We start from the raw sequence: 15,995 nt of genomic DNA, 5'->3' as shown, positions 1-15,995 counted from the left end.
AAGAGTCCTCCTCGTATTCCCCGCCCTCGCTCACTTGAACTCTCGCCATGAAGCGTCGATCCCTCCTCCGCTGTGAGCTCCATTGATCTCGCCTTTCCTCTTGATCGGTGAGCTCCTCCACACTCCTTTTTTTCCAGTTCTTTAGAGCTCTCTTTTCGATTTCGGCGTTTGATTCTTTTGTTAATGAGGTTCTTCAAACAATCAGGGAGATAGTTGAACGAGTTTGATGTCAAGGGTTTAATGTCATAGTTTCTTCATTTTTGTGACCGATGATGATGTATTTTTCCTATGAACTTTAGTGTTCTTGGCGTTGTTCAGAGTGGTTGTTCCTGTTTTATATGGTTTATCTAGGGGTTTTTGATTTTTGATGTTCTTGATTTCTTTTTGCCATTTTTGGAATCTGATGATGGATTTGACTATCTTGATTTGTTTCATTAGGTTTGCTTGAGTTTCTTGGTAATAGGAGATGGATTTAGCTTGCGGGTTTGGTCAATCGACTGCATGCTGTCGGCCTTTAACTCAGGGGTTTAGGAATGGACGCCGTGGTTGTAGTAGTCTTGCAGATTCTAGGGTTTTCCATGTATCATCTTTGAAGAGGAGGAAGCAGCGGGCTGTGGTTAGGGTTGCTTGTGCTGGAGATTTCAATGGCTTATTTCGATGTTCTAGACCACAGAATTTTTGAGTGGTGACCTATTGAGGTCTTTAAGATTTTCTAGGTCATCCTTGTCATTACATTGCCAGGGAAATGATTCTTTAGCTTTTGTGGATGGTAGCAATCACAATGTTGAAATTGTTGGAAGCTCTTCTGGTGATGGCGCGGACAAGGAATCTGATAAAGGGCCCACTGATTCAGTGGAAGAGGAGAAGGATAGCCCAGGATTAGAGGATTTGAGGGAAATGCTTCAGAAAGCTCTGAAGGAATTGGATGTTTCTCGTCTCAACAGTACTATGTTTGAGGAAAAGGCCCAGAGGATTTCTGAATTGGCAATCTCTCTCCAGGATGAGGCAGCAAGCACTTGGGATGAAGTTAATTCTGCTGTTTCTAGGGTTCAAGTGATCATCAATGAAGAGTCTGTTGCCAAAGAAGCTGTTCAGAAGGCCACCATGTCACTTTCCATGGCTGAGGCCAGGTTACAGTTAGCCATAGAAGCTTTGGATTCAATAAGAAAGGAGGCAGTGCCTGTGGAAACTTCCAAACAGAATGATGAGGATGAAGCAGTGGCACTTGCGCAGGAAGAGATCAAGGAATGTGAGATCTGCTTGGCATACTGTGAAGCAGACTTGAAGAAAATACAAGCCAAGAAAATGGAGCTGCAGAAGGAAGTGGATAGGTTGAGTGAGGTAGCTGAGAAGGCTCAGTTTGATGCATTAAAGGCAGAAGAGGAAGTGGCTAACATAATGCTTCTTGCTGAGCAGGCAGTGGCTTTTGAAATTGAGGCTACACAACGTGTGAATGATGCAGAAATTGCATTACAGCGAGCCGAGAAGGCCATCTCTTCTGCTGATATTGTTGACCAGCAGGGACCTTCTCAAAACCAGGTAATCAGTGAAGAGTTTGTCACAAAGGAGGAATTTAGCAGAGGTACCGGTAGTGATTCTATTATTGGAAGAGATGAAGATGCTTTGGCAGGTGATGATTTATTGGCAGATGATGCATTTGGGCCAAGTGCCAAAGGCTATGTTTCGTCTCATGACATTCTTGATCAAGAGAATGGGAATATCAATTTAGACTTACATGGGGAAGCAGAAGCTGAGATTGACAAATCAGTTGATGGATTTCAAGGAAAGAAGCTGGAAGCACAACAAAAGGACTTGACAAAGGATGGTTCTGTGCCTCCCAACGTTCCGAAAGCACTATTAAAGAAGTCCTCTCGGTTTTTCTCTGCATCGTTTTTTTCTTTCAGTGAAGATGGGGAAGAGATCACGTATGTCTCTTTCTTCCAAGCTCTTGTTGCCTATTTGAGAAAGCAAGCTCCCAAGCTGGTTCTTGGCATGATGCTTCTTGGGATGGGGTAAGTTTAGCTCTAGGACAATTTTACGCTCTTTATTTCACAAGAAGTTGATTTAGTCAACATCATACCGATGATGTACACTAATGTCGACTCTAATGACCGTCAATGCAAGAGCCTCTTCATTGGCTATTGATTTTGAGTTAAGAAAAAAGGATTGACTTTATCTACCAACTGTTCATGAGCATTTACTATTATTTGTTGGAACTGTTTATGGTGGATACATTTTCTTAGAAGATTTTCTGCCTTGATTAAGAATCGGTTTTTTTTTTTTAATGTTCCTGCTAGGCATATGCCACTGGTAGGTTTGCAATCAGTGACTAGTTTTAGTTGACAGAGGTTGGATTCCCATCAAAGCTTCATTGAAACTTGTCCCATCCCTTGCTTTCTTAAAAGTATGTTTCTTATGTAGTGTTATTGGTTATGCTTTCTTTCATTCGTTCATGTTGATGGTCTGTATATATTCCCTTCACCTGTTATTTTTGAAGGTCATATTGAACTAGTTACTCTGTTTCGTTGTTGATTTGTTCTTGTTATTGTCCTTCGACTAACCTAATATTTGATCATATTTGCTGCTAGTTGCAGAAAAAGGCTCTCTCTTCTCTTACCCTCTCTTACACCCTTTCACAGGACAATGTTTCTTAATAATAAAGCAGAAAAATATTCTCAGTTGGTTCCTCAGCAAGATATAATTACTGGTATTGAAGAAGTGACCTCAACAGCAAAGCCTATGCTCGAGAGATAAGGAGGTTCCCTAGAAGATTGAAGAAACTCATTGAGCGCTTACCCCAGCAAGAGGTATGTCTATTTTTGTTGGTTGTCCATGAAGTCATAGTCCACAGACTCTGCATATTGCAAGTTCTTACTAAAACAATATCACATTTCATGGTTTTTGATTTATGGATCTTGCATCAAGTTTTTAGTTTTAACTCCTTTGCAGATAAATGAAGAAGAAGCTTCCCTTTTTGACATGCTATGGTTACTTCTTGCCAGTGTTGTATTTGTACCTTTATTCCAGAAAATACCTGGAGGTTAGTGATTATGGTTTTTTAATACTTACTTTTGCATATTGCATGTCTAACATTGTCCTGTGTTTATGCTCTAATATTTTATCACTTCTGTTTCATTTACGTGTTCTTTATAGGACCTGGTTTCATATTTAGACTTTTCAGTGTCATAATAATTCCACTGTCAATGCGGCCCCATGCTCTAGTGCATGAAGTGGAGATGTTCTTAAGCCCGTTTAGAATTACAATATTTTAGGATGAGATTCTCATGAGAGGGCATGATATTAATGTTATATGACTCTTAAAACTTTCCTCTATTTATGCTTATGGATGAATTTTCAGCTCTATAGTATGTTTGTAAGATATATTTATCGAAGGACAAGCATAAAACTTTGTAACAATTGCAAATTTCCACTGACTAGGAGCTCATGCTTGTGGATAAATTGAAGATGCTTTGTAGTAAAGTGTCATTTGATGGTAGAAGTCATATGCCTTAAGCAGGTCCTTTTACTCAGATATGAATTTGAATAATTAGATATTGTTGGAAATATAGTCCTGCATCGGTTGTGTTATAGAAGTGTAATGGGTTTATATACAGGTATAAGGAAAAAAATGGACCTTTGAGACACAAGTGGTGTACAAGTCCATGTGAGTAGGATCTCTGAGACACAAGTAGTGTACAAGTCCATGTGTGTAGGGCCTCTGAGACACAAAGTAAATGATACAAGTCCCAGTAAATGGACTCCGCGTGTACAAGTCTGAGCAAGTTCGACCGAGTTGAATTTAAGGGAGGGTGTTGGAAACATAGTCCCGCATCGGTTGTGTGATAGAAGTGTAATGAGTTTATATATATGTTTATGGGTTGGGCTACTAAGTCTTTAGATTTTTTGGTGTAACACCCCTAAGCCCATATAGAGCCCATATAGGGCCCACTAGTACCAAAATATAAAATCTTAACAGATATGTTATGAGCCAACATCATGTTAACAGTTTATGTCTGCTAAAAACCTGCTTGCATTAATACATTATCACAGTCCTTAGAATCAATAGTGGATTCTAGGTAAAAGTGCACCAACGACAAGTTTCATAGTTGTGAACCAATTTTGATAGCACATTATCCAAAGGGTTTGCACCCTGTTTAATGGTGCAAATTCTCTATTGTGAGAATAACCATTGCACCTTATCCAAATCATTTTGGTGGTTTCTCAAACCCATCTTCTAAATGTTTCTTTGGGGGTGGTATTTGTAATGCCATCAAGCATCTTGAAATCCCTCTTTACAATGAGCTTCTATTTTTCTTCTCATCTCATTATTGGAATTTGGTGTCTTAGTTATTGTCAACCATATTTGATTCTGGCTTATTTTTGTTTCCATTTCTTATTCTTCAACCAACAGTACATTGATGCCACCATGTACTCATTTCCTGACATTATCCGTTCTGTTTTACATCTATCTTAACCGTTCCTGCACTGTTGTTTTTCACTATATTTTGTTGTTCGTCCAGATAAATAGCATATTGTCCCAGGACAGAATTTGCCATTGCTGCCATACAGAATGAAATAAGTCTAACAGCTATTGTGACTTGGAACCATTTACTTTAGTGACATCTTAATCTACATAACAAGTGCTCACCAAAATGCTCAATTTTTGATTTGTGGTCATTTTGGATGTTCTCCTTATATTGGTAAACTTGTGGAATTGTTTCTTTTCCTTACGCCCAGCATATGGCTTTACAACAAATGTGATTATGTTGTGATGTTGAACACTTGAACCTTGCCATAGATCATGCTCCTGTCACTGTTTGGGCCAATTTATGCTTGACCAATACAAAATTTATCATTGCCTACATTGGGTTTCCTTTTCCCTTTATCTTTTCCCTCAACTTTCAATGGGAGCAAATCATCAGATAAGATATCACTTTCTTTACTCTGTTAACTTTGAGTTCAGTGAAAATGTTGGCATCTTGTTTCTTTTTCTTATGTAGTTGACAACTCAATCGGTTGGTTTTTGCTTGTGTGCATCATGCGTAAATAACTGCATTATCGTATTTGTAATGGAGCATGCCTTAGGTAGTCCTGTTCTTGGATATCTTGCTGCCGGTATCCTTATTGGGCCTTATGGATTTTTCTATCATCCGTCACGCTCATGGAACAAAGGCCATTGCTGAATTTGGAGTTGTGTTCTTGCTATTTAATATTGGGCTTGAGGTAATTTGTTATAGTTTCTTATTTAACTTCAAATTTGCTGCTTCCTAAAATGCCCATGTATTGACGCTCATTTTGCTCATTTTTAAAAGTAATGAAATATATGATTCATGCCTGCAGCTTTCAGTAGAAAGATTAAGCTCGATGAAGAAGTATGTTTTTGGTTTAGGCACTGCTCAGGTGATTCCATAATTTGAAAAACCTGGTTACTGTTAAATGTAGCAGTGAGAATATATTGTCGGGTCTGTTGACCATGCCAACGTTACATTGCAGGTGCTGGCAACTGCTACTGTGGTTGGGTTAGTTGCTCACTTTGCCTCTGGGCTGCCAGGTCCTGCTGCAATTGTCATTGGTAATGGTCTAGCTCTATCTTCTACGGCTGTTGTCTTGCAGGTAAAGTTTTTCTGCAGGTTATCTTTCTTGTATGGACCCTTGGTAATGGTGCCTAACTAATTTCCTTATCTGTAGAGTATAGCAAGGGTTTTCATTATTTCTATAATGCTAATCATCAGTAGGATATGTTTCAGATTGATTTTGATGTAGCTTTTAGATTTTGAAAACATTTTCATTTATGTTATATGGTTCCATAATACTTCCATTTCGAATGAGGCACTTGAGTTTAGCGTCTATCATGCTCTTGCCTTTACCATCTTACCCATCCTCCTGTGCATTCTATTCTGATGTAAAAAACTAGTTTTTAAGTTAAAAGTATTTATGACTGATGAAATGCGAAGTCTTATCTGTTTGTGTTGTCTTCTGTGGCTCTACTTTATTGGATCTTAAGTTTAGCTTTGAAATTTTCAAGGTTGAGAGTCAGATATAATGAGACACCAAATTATGTCAAACAATCTTACTTCAATCAACTTATTAAGTTGATATATTTAACTTGCTCATCTTTACCAGTGACTATCTTGTTGTCAAGAGTAGACCTTTTCTTTCTTTTTTTTTCTTCCCTTATGTAGAGGCACTTCTTGCTAGGTTCTTGTTTATATCTAGCCAAATGCATAATGATAAATTTGCTTATCTTTGGTATATTGAGGCAACATAATTTTTTTAAGGTACTCCAAGAGCGAGGAGAGAGCACTTCACGCCATGGTCGTGCTACCTTTTTCGGTCTTGCTTTTCCGTGTACATGATTCTTGTATTTAGCTTTTTAAATTTGATGGTATTCTAGATAATTCTTGTACTTAAGCATTTCACTTACACCTAAGTAGTATATGTAAAGCAACTTATAACTCACTCACTTCCATAGTATTTTTCAATTTACAACAAAATTTGTCAGAATTTAATTTTGTTGTAGGTTGAAACATCATGTAAAGTAAATGACATCTCCTCACTACCATGGTTATCTCATCACTAAAGCTATCTTATATTTAATTATAAAAGTATTATTGAAATATATAAGTACATACATTTTTATTTTAAATAATTAAATATTTATATAATAGAATATTTTTATGATAAAAATAGTTTATAATTGATAATATTATAAATATATTTTTAACAAAGTAAGTGTTTTTAAAATTTAATTATAAACTTATTTTTTAAGTCATAAAATTAAAGAAAGTTTTACTATTTTTAAACTTTATAAACAGTTTATTAAATTAATTACTTGTTTTTGCCTAAATTAATTTTTATGAAGACTATTAAATACTTGGTCTTAATAATAGATAATGGGGTAATCTCACCACCATACTTATATAGTGATTATATCCCCTCAACTTACATTAAAACCAAAATAATGAAAAAGTAAATACAACATTTTTTTAATTACAACAAACCAAACAACATTTATGTAATTTGAAATACAACATTTTCACTTACATTGCAATTTGACTCTGCACTGCGATTTAACCAAAGGGCCCCTAAGGAGAAAAACTGAGATTGTATGCTAGGTAACTCTAGAAAATTAAGCAAATGAGAAAGAAAAGAAAAGAGAAGCTGGAATCCCCTAATAAAAGGAACTATAAAAAGGAAATGTTTTATATACCATAAAATGAAGAAGAAAAGATTAGCTAAGTGGGAAAATGCTAAAGTTGTTATACCAATCGAATAAACATTCTAATTTGTCGCTAAAGGTGCTTATTGAACCAGAGAACTGGATGCTGAACTAGATTTGGTTTTTGATTTATACCCTTTTCAGAAGCAGAGCATCAGATGCTGGGCAAGTTTTTTATTATTTTTATTTTTTCCTATTCTTTTTATTCAGATGTTTGATGAACATTATGAGAATGATTTTGAGAGCTCAACAATGCTCAAATTTGGTTTTGCATCTCATTCATCTGTCTGAAGATCTATAAAAGAATTGGAGTTCAATGTGTCTAATACATAAGGCCATCTTTTCTGTTCATGTTGCTTATTTGATTATTTGATAATGGTTGATGATATGGTTTAAATTAGTAGTCCAATTTTCTCCACTGTGCTTGTTCTCTGCTTTTTGTGAGGTAATCTCTTCTCTTGAAAAATTGGTTATGCTAACATAAGGTTTGCAACATCTTAGGAAGGAGTCTGCTTTAAAAATATTTAAATTTCTTGAAAGACTTAAAATATATTTTTATTTATTTACTTTCTCTGACAACATCAGTTGATTGTTCTTCCTCAGGACCTGGCAGTGGTTGTCTTGCTGATATTAATACCTCTTTATTTCACCCAGCTCTTCTAAAGGAGGGGGGTAACTACTTTTCTTGATATTTGTCTCCTCAGGTTCAATAATGTGAAAAATTTGGGAACCTTGCAAACACACAATGGTCTTTTATTTTCAGGCAACTTTCTTATTACTTATTATTTACTCCTTATATATGGATGCATGAACATATGTGTGCATATATCCATGCATTTGACATTTCTACTCTCAGATCGGTTTTCAAGCAATAGCAGAAGCTCTTGGACCTGCTGGTGTAAAGCTGTGGTTGCTATCACTGCAATAATTGTGAGGCTCGATTGGTAATGGTTTTCCTGTTCTAAAAACATATGACTGGAAAGTATTCAATTTGGCATTTGATGTACAGATCAACTTTTAACTCTTCTGATAATACTCTCTTGTAAAATTGACAGTTCCTTCGCCCCAATTTATAAGCAAATTGCAGAATCAAAATGCAGAAATATTTTCTGCAAACACGCTCTTGTTATTCTGGGAACTAGTCTACTTACTGCCCGGGTAGGTCACATCCATTGACCTCTTATGCTGCCTCAATTTACTTGCCCTGGTAGAAAATGATTTGCAAGATACTTCTTTAATATAGGCTGGGCTTATGGCACTGGGAGCATATTGGTCTGGTCTCCTACTAGCAGAAACAGAATTTTCCCTTGCAGGTTGAACTCGATATTGCACCATTACATCGTGGAGACTTCTACTGGCTTTTTCATGACTGCACGTACATGCAGAGGGCTCTAACTGGTATGGCTACTCGACATACACTCTGCAAGTTACTGATTCCTTTACCTCATTTCTTTCATGCACTGATTATTAGTTGTGTTAATCTTGGTTAGATGGGAGACGATGAGAGCTTGATGGGATGAGGATGAAATTTCAGGCTGTGATAAACTCATTAGGATAGCTAGTGTTAAGTGTTGAAACCTTAAAAAGGTGTGTGATTTGCAAAACACAGGATAAGGAGAGGGCAAACTGATAAGCATATGCATGCAGGACAGCTGACTAGCAGATCTTCAATAGTGTTTGATGCTCTAAGCAAGAATGTTTTAAACTCGAAAAGTCAGATAGATATGTGGGGAATACCCTGATATTAGGGTACTTTATATTGAATGAAGCGGTACTCATATTGATAAACATGTTAATTTATTGGTTTAATTTAGTATTTTCCTCGTATGTGCCAATTAAGTTTGTCAAGCCAGCTTCTTCTCTGGACTGTTCCTTTTCTTTTCTTTCTGGTGGACGTGCTGTAAAGTCAAGATCAACATCCAATGCAAGTTTAAAGGCGTGAAAATGGTGTTAATCTCTCACTTGTGCTGTATTTAAACATTATTGATATTCTATTTGGGCGTGCCTCAGGGTTGGAATGTCTATAGATCCAAAGTCGTTCTTTCTTAAACTTCTTCCTGTCATTGTTGGGACTTTAAGTCTTCTGGATTGGTGGCGTAGACCCTTCCTGGTTCTCCTGGCTGGTTAGGTAGGATTTTTAGCCTTTCTGCCAGCACAGCCGCACAAGAACTGGTCTCCTCCCTCGCGCCTGGTGGAGAATTTGCTTTTGTGGCTTTTGGGGAGGCAGTGAATCAGGTATATGTTTGGTGGGCAAGAAATATATATTTTCTGCATTTTGTCATGTAATGATCTCAGTGACCCCTAGTGATTGCCCTCCTCCTATTATTCATAGAGGAGATTTTGAAGGTCACAATGAAATTCGTGCACAAAAACATGACCTCGCTAAGCATGAGTGCAATCTTGTGCATGACAATGATCTTGGGTATCCCTAGTGATTGTCCCATTATTCAGAGAGGGGAGATTCTGTGTGTGGCAATGGATGAAATAGGTGCAACAAAAATTTTGACCTTAATAGCACGTGTGCAATTTGGTGCATGAGCAATGTGTGCACATTTTGTGTTCCTTTGATAAAATTCTCGTGTACATAATGATAAGAATGCCCTGCTTTAGAAAAACTGGCGCAGTAGTTTGTTAGAAGTATTTCCTGAATTGTTGCATGCATGCAGAAACAGGAAGCACCTTCTCTGTCTGGCCACTGCTTTTGTAGGGTATTATGTCTCCTCAACTCTCTGCCTTTGTTGTTCTTGGTGGCTGGCATATCTCATGGCTCTTAGCACCATGGCTGCTGCTGGAGGTCAGATGATTGCCTCTCGCTTTGATCAGCAGGATGTTCGGAGTTTCATGCCAGTGGAAAGTGAGGTAAAGCTCTTAGGCCACTTAATTGTATATGTCAATCTTTTTTGACTTTTACAGTTATTACTACCTTCCTTTGTTTCAGGTTACATTTGGCTCTTATGGCATGATTTGTTAGTGATAGTTTTTACTTTCTACTTTGACACACGGTCAAGTAGGAAATAAAGTTGTGTGTTATGTACAAGTATTTGTTCCATTTATCTCACACAGTTATTACTACCTTCCTCATCAAACTCAGCTCATGCATCATTACTGCAAACAATAGCAAAAGGCGATTTCTGTGCATCTAGTTAAGCTTCTTGTTAGAATACACAAATTTCAGTCCAGTAGCCTTTAATTGCGCTATATATTTGTAAAACATTGTGATCTCATGTCCAATTATCCTGTACAATGGTGTGTTGTTCAAGAGCTTCCTGATTATATATTCGCCATTTGACTAACTGATTTTGCATTTCAGAGCTTTTCCTGGAATCAGATGTTCAGTTATTTAAGAGACATGTATTAGAGTTTGGTTGTCTTTTTCTAGTTCTCTCGAGGAGATTTTGTCGTTGTCTCCCAGGACTGATGACTTGCAAGACCATATCATCCTATGTGGTTTTGGTCGTGTTTGAGCAGGTATGTACTGTCTTTTCAAATGTTTCCAAGCTTCTGTCCACTTTATCTATACCAACTGTATTTTCCATATTGTTTAAGATCATCGCACAGCTTCTTTCTGAAAGGTTGGATTCCTTTTGTTGCTCTAGATGTGGACTGGTATGACTCTCTCTTATCTGATCTAACACATGTGCTTATATTCTTCATAAAGTGTTGTGCTGATCTTCAAAATGGTTATCTTGTTATTAATGACCATTGTTGTTTCTTCCCTTTAAATTAAGCCAAGGAGTTGCACCTATCCTTTGCAGTACTTATGAACTCCCTTTTTAACTTGGGTTCCTTAGAGCAAATTTTATGCACCTCCGACCAGTCTTAGTGGACTTGAAAAGCATCTGCTGCCAACTTAGCTGGTTCATTTTGATTGCTGTTTCTTTGACTATACTTTATGATTCATGGACTCATTTCTATTAAGTTGGTTCATTATTTGCTGTGGCTCTCTTTAGCGATAGTGGTTGATACTAGTTTTATATTCAACATTTATGACTTTGTTTCCTTTTCAAGCAAACTAGCAAATTCGAGTAACGTAGAGAAACTTGTCTTGTTAATCAACATACTTTGTTTTTCTTGTTTGTTTCTCTGTCTGGTTGTTCTTTGCTTTTCTTAATAAGTAGCTGCAGTGTAGCGCTTTTCATTAAAAAAAAAAAAACTGTGTTTAACTCTGAAATTTCTTTTCATTAAGTTTACATTAACCACATGTATAACTCTTTCCTGATTGTATTCTCAAGAAAACTGAATCATTCTGTGGTAATTAGGAGAAATTTTTATGGTTTTGTTGTCTAGCTTTTAATCCTAGTCTGTTTTTTTAATTGAGCTGTGCAATATAGGCCCTATTCTATTCAAGCCATCTTGTGGTCATTTGGGAGAATTAGGCTCAAGAAGAGGGCAACTAAATCATGTCATCACAGTGTGGTTATTAATCTTTTTTGTTAATGATGTAGAACATGTTAAATCAGGAACAAAGGCTTTATTTGAATAAAGGCCTCCTTCCTGAAGAGAATTATGGCTTATTTGAATAGGCTTTCCTTAGATACTGAAAGGTGTTTCATTCAGCTGGTCATTTATTTTGTCAGTTAAGTTATTATTTGCCTGCCATATATTTACCCAGCAGCTTTGTTAAGGATTTATATCAGAACTGCCAGTGAAAAAAGCAATCTAGGGCTGAATGCTCATTCATGTAAATCTAATCATTGTAATTTCGTTGTGGTAGCATTAGGGATATGTTTTTACTTGTCAGTGAGCTGGTTTCCTGGGGGTGCGCTTGATCTGCCTGTATATTTTGGGGATGCAGGAATCGTGAGGTTAGTAAACTATTTTAGATATTATAGAGGTTTGTCTATGCTTTTTCTTTGCAGTATATTTTCTGTTTATCGTATATTGGTTCTCCATAGTTGGGGAGAGAGGCATGTGCTGCCGTAATAACTTTAGATACCCAGGGGCAAGTTATCGAACTGTTTGGGTTCCGAATCGAGTTCTCTAATGTAGTTTTGTTCGGGCCATGATGTTGATCATGGCCAAATTTGGGAGGCGGGTGCAACGCGTGAGTCCTCACAGATTCATTTCCGTGTCCATTTTAAAAACAAAAAATAAATTATATATAAAATGAGTTGCTCTTTGATTAACTAGTTGCTAATCAGCTTTTTTCTTATGATCTGTTTGATATTTGAGAAGCTGGAATAATTTTAATTTATTTTGATTATTAAAAACTGTATTATGTGAATGTTTTTTAGGTTGTCCCAGAGACTAATTGCCGTATTCCCTATATAAAGATTGATTAGTGTCAATCACTATCTTAGCTTTTATCATTTGTTAGTATTAGTTCCCCAGTTTCCATTAAATAGAATCTTGGCCGCCACATCCTTAAAATTTGCACATTAATTCTATGATCTCTCTCTTTCATATGCTTAGTGTTTAATTTTTCTTTTTCTATATATATATATATATATATATATTTGTTGAAGGTTTCAGAATAATTAATATTTTAAATTTCTGAAACTTTCCTGCTTCTTTTCCTTCAATCCAAATGTATGAAAACAGTTCTTTTTATTACTCTTACAACCTCCACTTGTTGTAGCGTGGTGCTACTTGCAACATTAGAACATCTCCACTGATACTAAAAATTAGTAACATGTATCTTCTTGTCAATCATTAATGATCACATATGCATTTCTTTTAATTAACACACACCCTTTAAAACTACAGTTAATTTTTATTTAATCTCATTATTGTTTATCTATATTTCTTTCTAAAATAAGGTTTGTTAATCCAGTGCTGTTAATGTTACTAATCACCCTTTTATTATTATTTTATAATATTTTAAGATAGCCAGATATGAGGAAAGAGTAATCTCGCTATGGCTCATAGATTACCGGGTTCTTCAGGGACTTTAATCACAGCCGCCAGTGATCATCATTCAACTATGGTTTAGCTTAGTTACAAACACCATGGCACAATTTCTTTACCGCCGTTTACATACTCCTGGCGTGCCATTGGTAGAACACGTTTTGAATTGTTCATGATGATTATAATCATCAGCTTACCATCTGACGGCTGCTGTGGACGTCATTAGATTATTCATCTTCATACATATATATGTATATATGTGTGTGTGCCTGTTTCACTTGAGTTTTGAGTTGGTTGGAACTCCATGGGAGGAAACAGGAAGTCTCGCAGCCTTGAAGTGAACTCACCAACATGGGTGCATTAGCATCAGTGCAAGCTTTCACTCATTCGCCATCTCTCTAGTCATTGAGCACATCATTGACCACCTTTCAAAAGGCAGCTAGCTATGATAGTCACTACCACTTTGTAGTGTGCGTGCATCTCTTCCCCTCTAATCTTGTTCTTGTTCTTGTTCTTGTTCTAGGTTGCTAATCAGCCATCACAAAACAAGCCTCCACAAAGCTTTTGGAAAAATCTGTGTCTGGTATATGGATATGTGCTCTTTAATCTTTCTCATGCAAAATGAATTCTTTGAGTAGAAGTCTGTTTGTAGTCTCTGTTTATGGTGGCAGAGCTGATGTTAATGGGGTTCTGTGCCATTGCTATTGACTGTGGGACAAGTGACATTACTCGATAGGATGTGTGCCAAAAGTTTAAGTAATTCATTAGCATCCATGCAAAGAGAAGAGTAGCAGTGAGAAGAGTCGAACTTTCGACAGTAAAGTGCTGTAAGCAAGTGCAAGAGCAAGGTGCATGAGTTTGTTTTATTAATTTTCTCTTAATTTATGCATTCTCTTGATGACGTATGTTAAATTGCCTCATTTTGTTTGTGAATTTGCAGAATATGGACCCTATCATATGATGCCTTCACCAGCTCCATATATTCATTTTACTTTGGCTGTGTTTCATGTTCTCATTGCTAATCACTATGCTTTTGAGGTAAAGTGAAGGTACTATAATTATAATATTATCAGTTTGTTTTAATTATGGAAACAGTTAAGTATGTGGCATTATGTTGCAGGATGCAAAATCTGGAAGTCATGGAAATGCAGTTAAAACAGCAGAATACTGAAGTTCTCTCATGTGGTATGTCTCCACAAAGTTCAGTGAATCGGTGATATCTTACTGATGTTTGATGTGATTTTACTTTATTTATAGAAATTGAATTTGCAGGATCCAAACGTAGTTTAGGCTCTGCTAGAAATACTAGGCCTTTCACTAGAAGGCACTTGGGATTTTGGAGTGAATCAGCAATTTCTGGCTGGGCTTGTAAGTGTAATCGTCAAACACATTATTCATATAGTTTTTCAGTAAATGTTTATGATACTCTGTGATGCTAAAATCTCATGTATCATGTTGTTATTGTTGAAACTCTTGGATTGCACATGTTGTTACTGATGTATTGTCTCAAAGAAATTGGAAAATCTATTCTTTCTTGACAGGTTTAGCTTTCTTTAGACAGTTTGTGAGTTCAGTCTCGCAAAATCTCAGATGACACTAAGACATGGGTTTATCATGGTAAGACAATGATTTAAAAATCTCGCAAAAATTTCCTTTTGTTCATCCTTGGTTAAAGCTGTTTTAACTCTTAATCTCAGGCTCATTTAGCTCCACAAAGCTCTGCTAAATTTGATTTTCAGAAGTATATAAAGAGGTCACTTGAAGAGGACTTCAAAGTTGTTGTTGGAATAAGGTATATATGCTTATGATTTTCATATTTTATTTGCAGCAAAAAGATGAGCTTTTATCTTTTTAACTACTTGCAGTCCAGCTTTGTGGTTGCTTGCAGTGTTCTTCCTGTTGTTCAATATTGATGGTATGTATATAACTAACTCCCAATTATTCCTCCAATTTATCATTTATTTAATCTAATTGCATTAATGTTTGTCAACAGGATGGTATTCTTATCTATGGCTACCATTTATCCCTTTTAATTGTAAGTCGTTTTTCAATTTTGAGTAGAGCCTCGAGCCACGATATTTCTAAATGTTACATGAATATTATTCAGGTCATTCTATTAGTAGGAACAAAACTACAAGTGATCATTACAAAGATGGCAATGCAAATTGTTGGAGATGGAGATGTAATTAAGGGCGACCCCGTTGTTCAACCAACCGATGAACTCTTCTGGTTCAAACATCCTCATCTCTTGCTCCATCTCATCCACTTTGTCCTCTTTCAGGTACTCCATTGTTTCATGAATCCTTGATTTAATGTCGCAGATATAATACATAAAATTATCACACATACTTATCTCTGCTGTATTCTCGATGACTATTTATCTTGCAGAATGCTTTTCAGCTTGCCTTCTTCACTTGGACATGGGTGAGGAATACAATAACTCATTAATGTTTCAAGAACATCAATACGATACCGAATGCATTGAAGTTGTTTCTCATTTTTCTTTTCACAGTATGAATTTGGATACCCTTCATGCTTCCACAGACAATTCGAAGACATATTAATCAGAATCTCATTGGGGTAATTAGCTTCCTTAATCTAAGCTGTCATACAATGAATAAACACAAAATCAATCTCATTTTGTTTTTGTAATCATCAGAAATTCTTTGTTCAAGTTCTATGTAGTTAGTGTCACCTTCCACTCTATGCATTAGTAACACAGGTAACAAACACATCAAACCATCAGAAAACACAAATAAATTCCTAAAATTAATTTCAATCTCTGATCAAATTGATTACTGAAAACCAGATGGGTTCTAATATCAAGCCGACGATTTTTTCTGAAAGAGTAGAAGCAGCCTTGAGAAAATGGCATGAACAAGCAAGGAATCGAGTGGCTAAAAACCACAGATCAGTGTCTTCAACTTGG

At 36.3% G+C, this 15,995-nt stretch overlaps 1 protein-coding gene and 1 pseudogene across 1 annotated transcript; both read left to right on the top strand.

Moving 5' to 3' along the window:
* Positions 1-466: 466 nt before the first annotated feature.
* On the top strand, positions 467-12,142 carry LOC120271754 (annotated as a pseudogene).
* Positions 12,143-12,221: 79 nt separating this feature from the next.
* On the top strand, positions 12,222-15,669 carry LOC120271753 (MLO-like protein 6). Its single transcript, XM_039278431.1, has 13 exons — positions 12,222-12,263; positions 13,590-13,649; positions 13,719-13,785; positions 14,007-14,109; positions 14,187-14,251; positions 14,339-14,434; positions 14,628-14,683; positions 14,764-14,858; positions 14,932-14,981; positions 15,060-15,093; positions 15,167-15,347; positions 15,455-15,490; positions 15,579-15,669. The coding sequence occupies exons 1-13, from the start codon at positions 12,222-12,224 to the stop codon at positions 15,648-15,650; spliced, it is 957 nt and encodes a 318-aa protein (XP_039134365.1). The 3' UTR covers positions 15,651-15,669.
* The last annotated feature ends 326 nt before the right edge of the window (positions 15,670-15,995 follow it).

This window comes from Dioscorea cayenensis, chromosome 11 (genome assembly GCF_009730915.1).
Source record: "Dioscorea cayenensis subsp. rotundata cultivar TDr96_F1 chromosome 11, TDr96_F1_v2_PseudoChromosome.rev07_lg8_w22 25.fasta, whole genome shotgun sequence".
In the NCBI taxonomy this organism is placed as follows: domain Eukaryota; kingdom Viridiplantae; phylum Streptophyta; class Magnoliopsida; order Dioscoreales; family Dioscoreaceae; genus Dioscorea; species Dioscorea cayenensis.
This window is presented reverse-complemented; position numbering and strand designations above follow the sequence as displayed.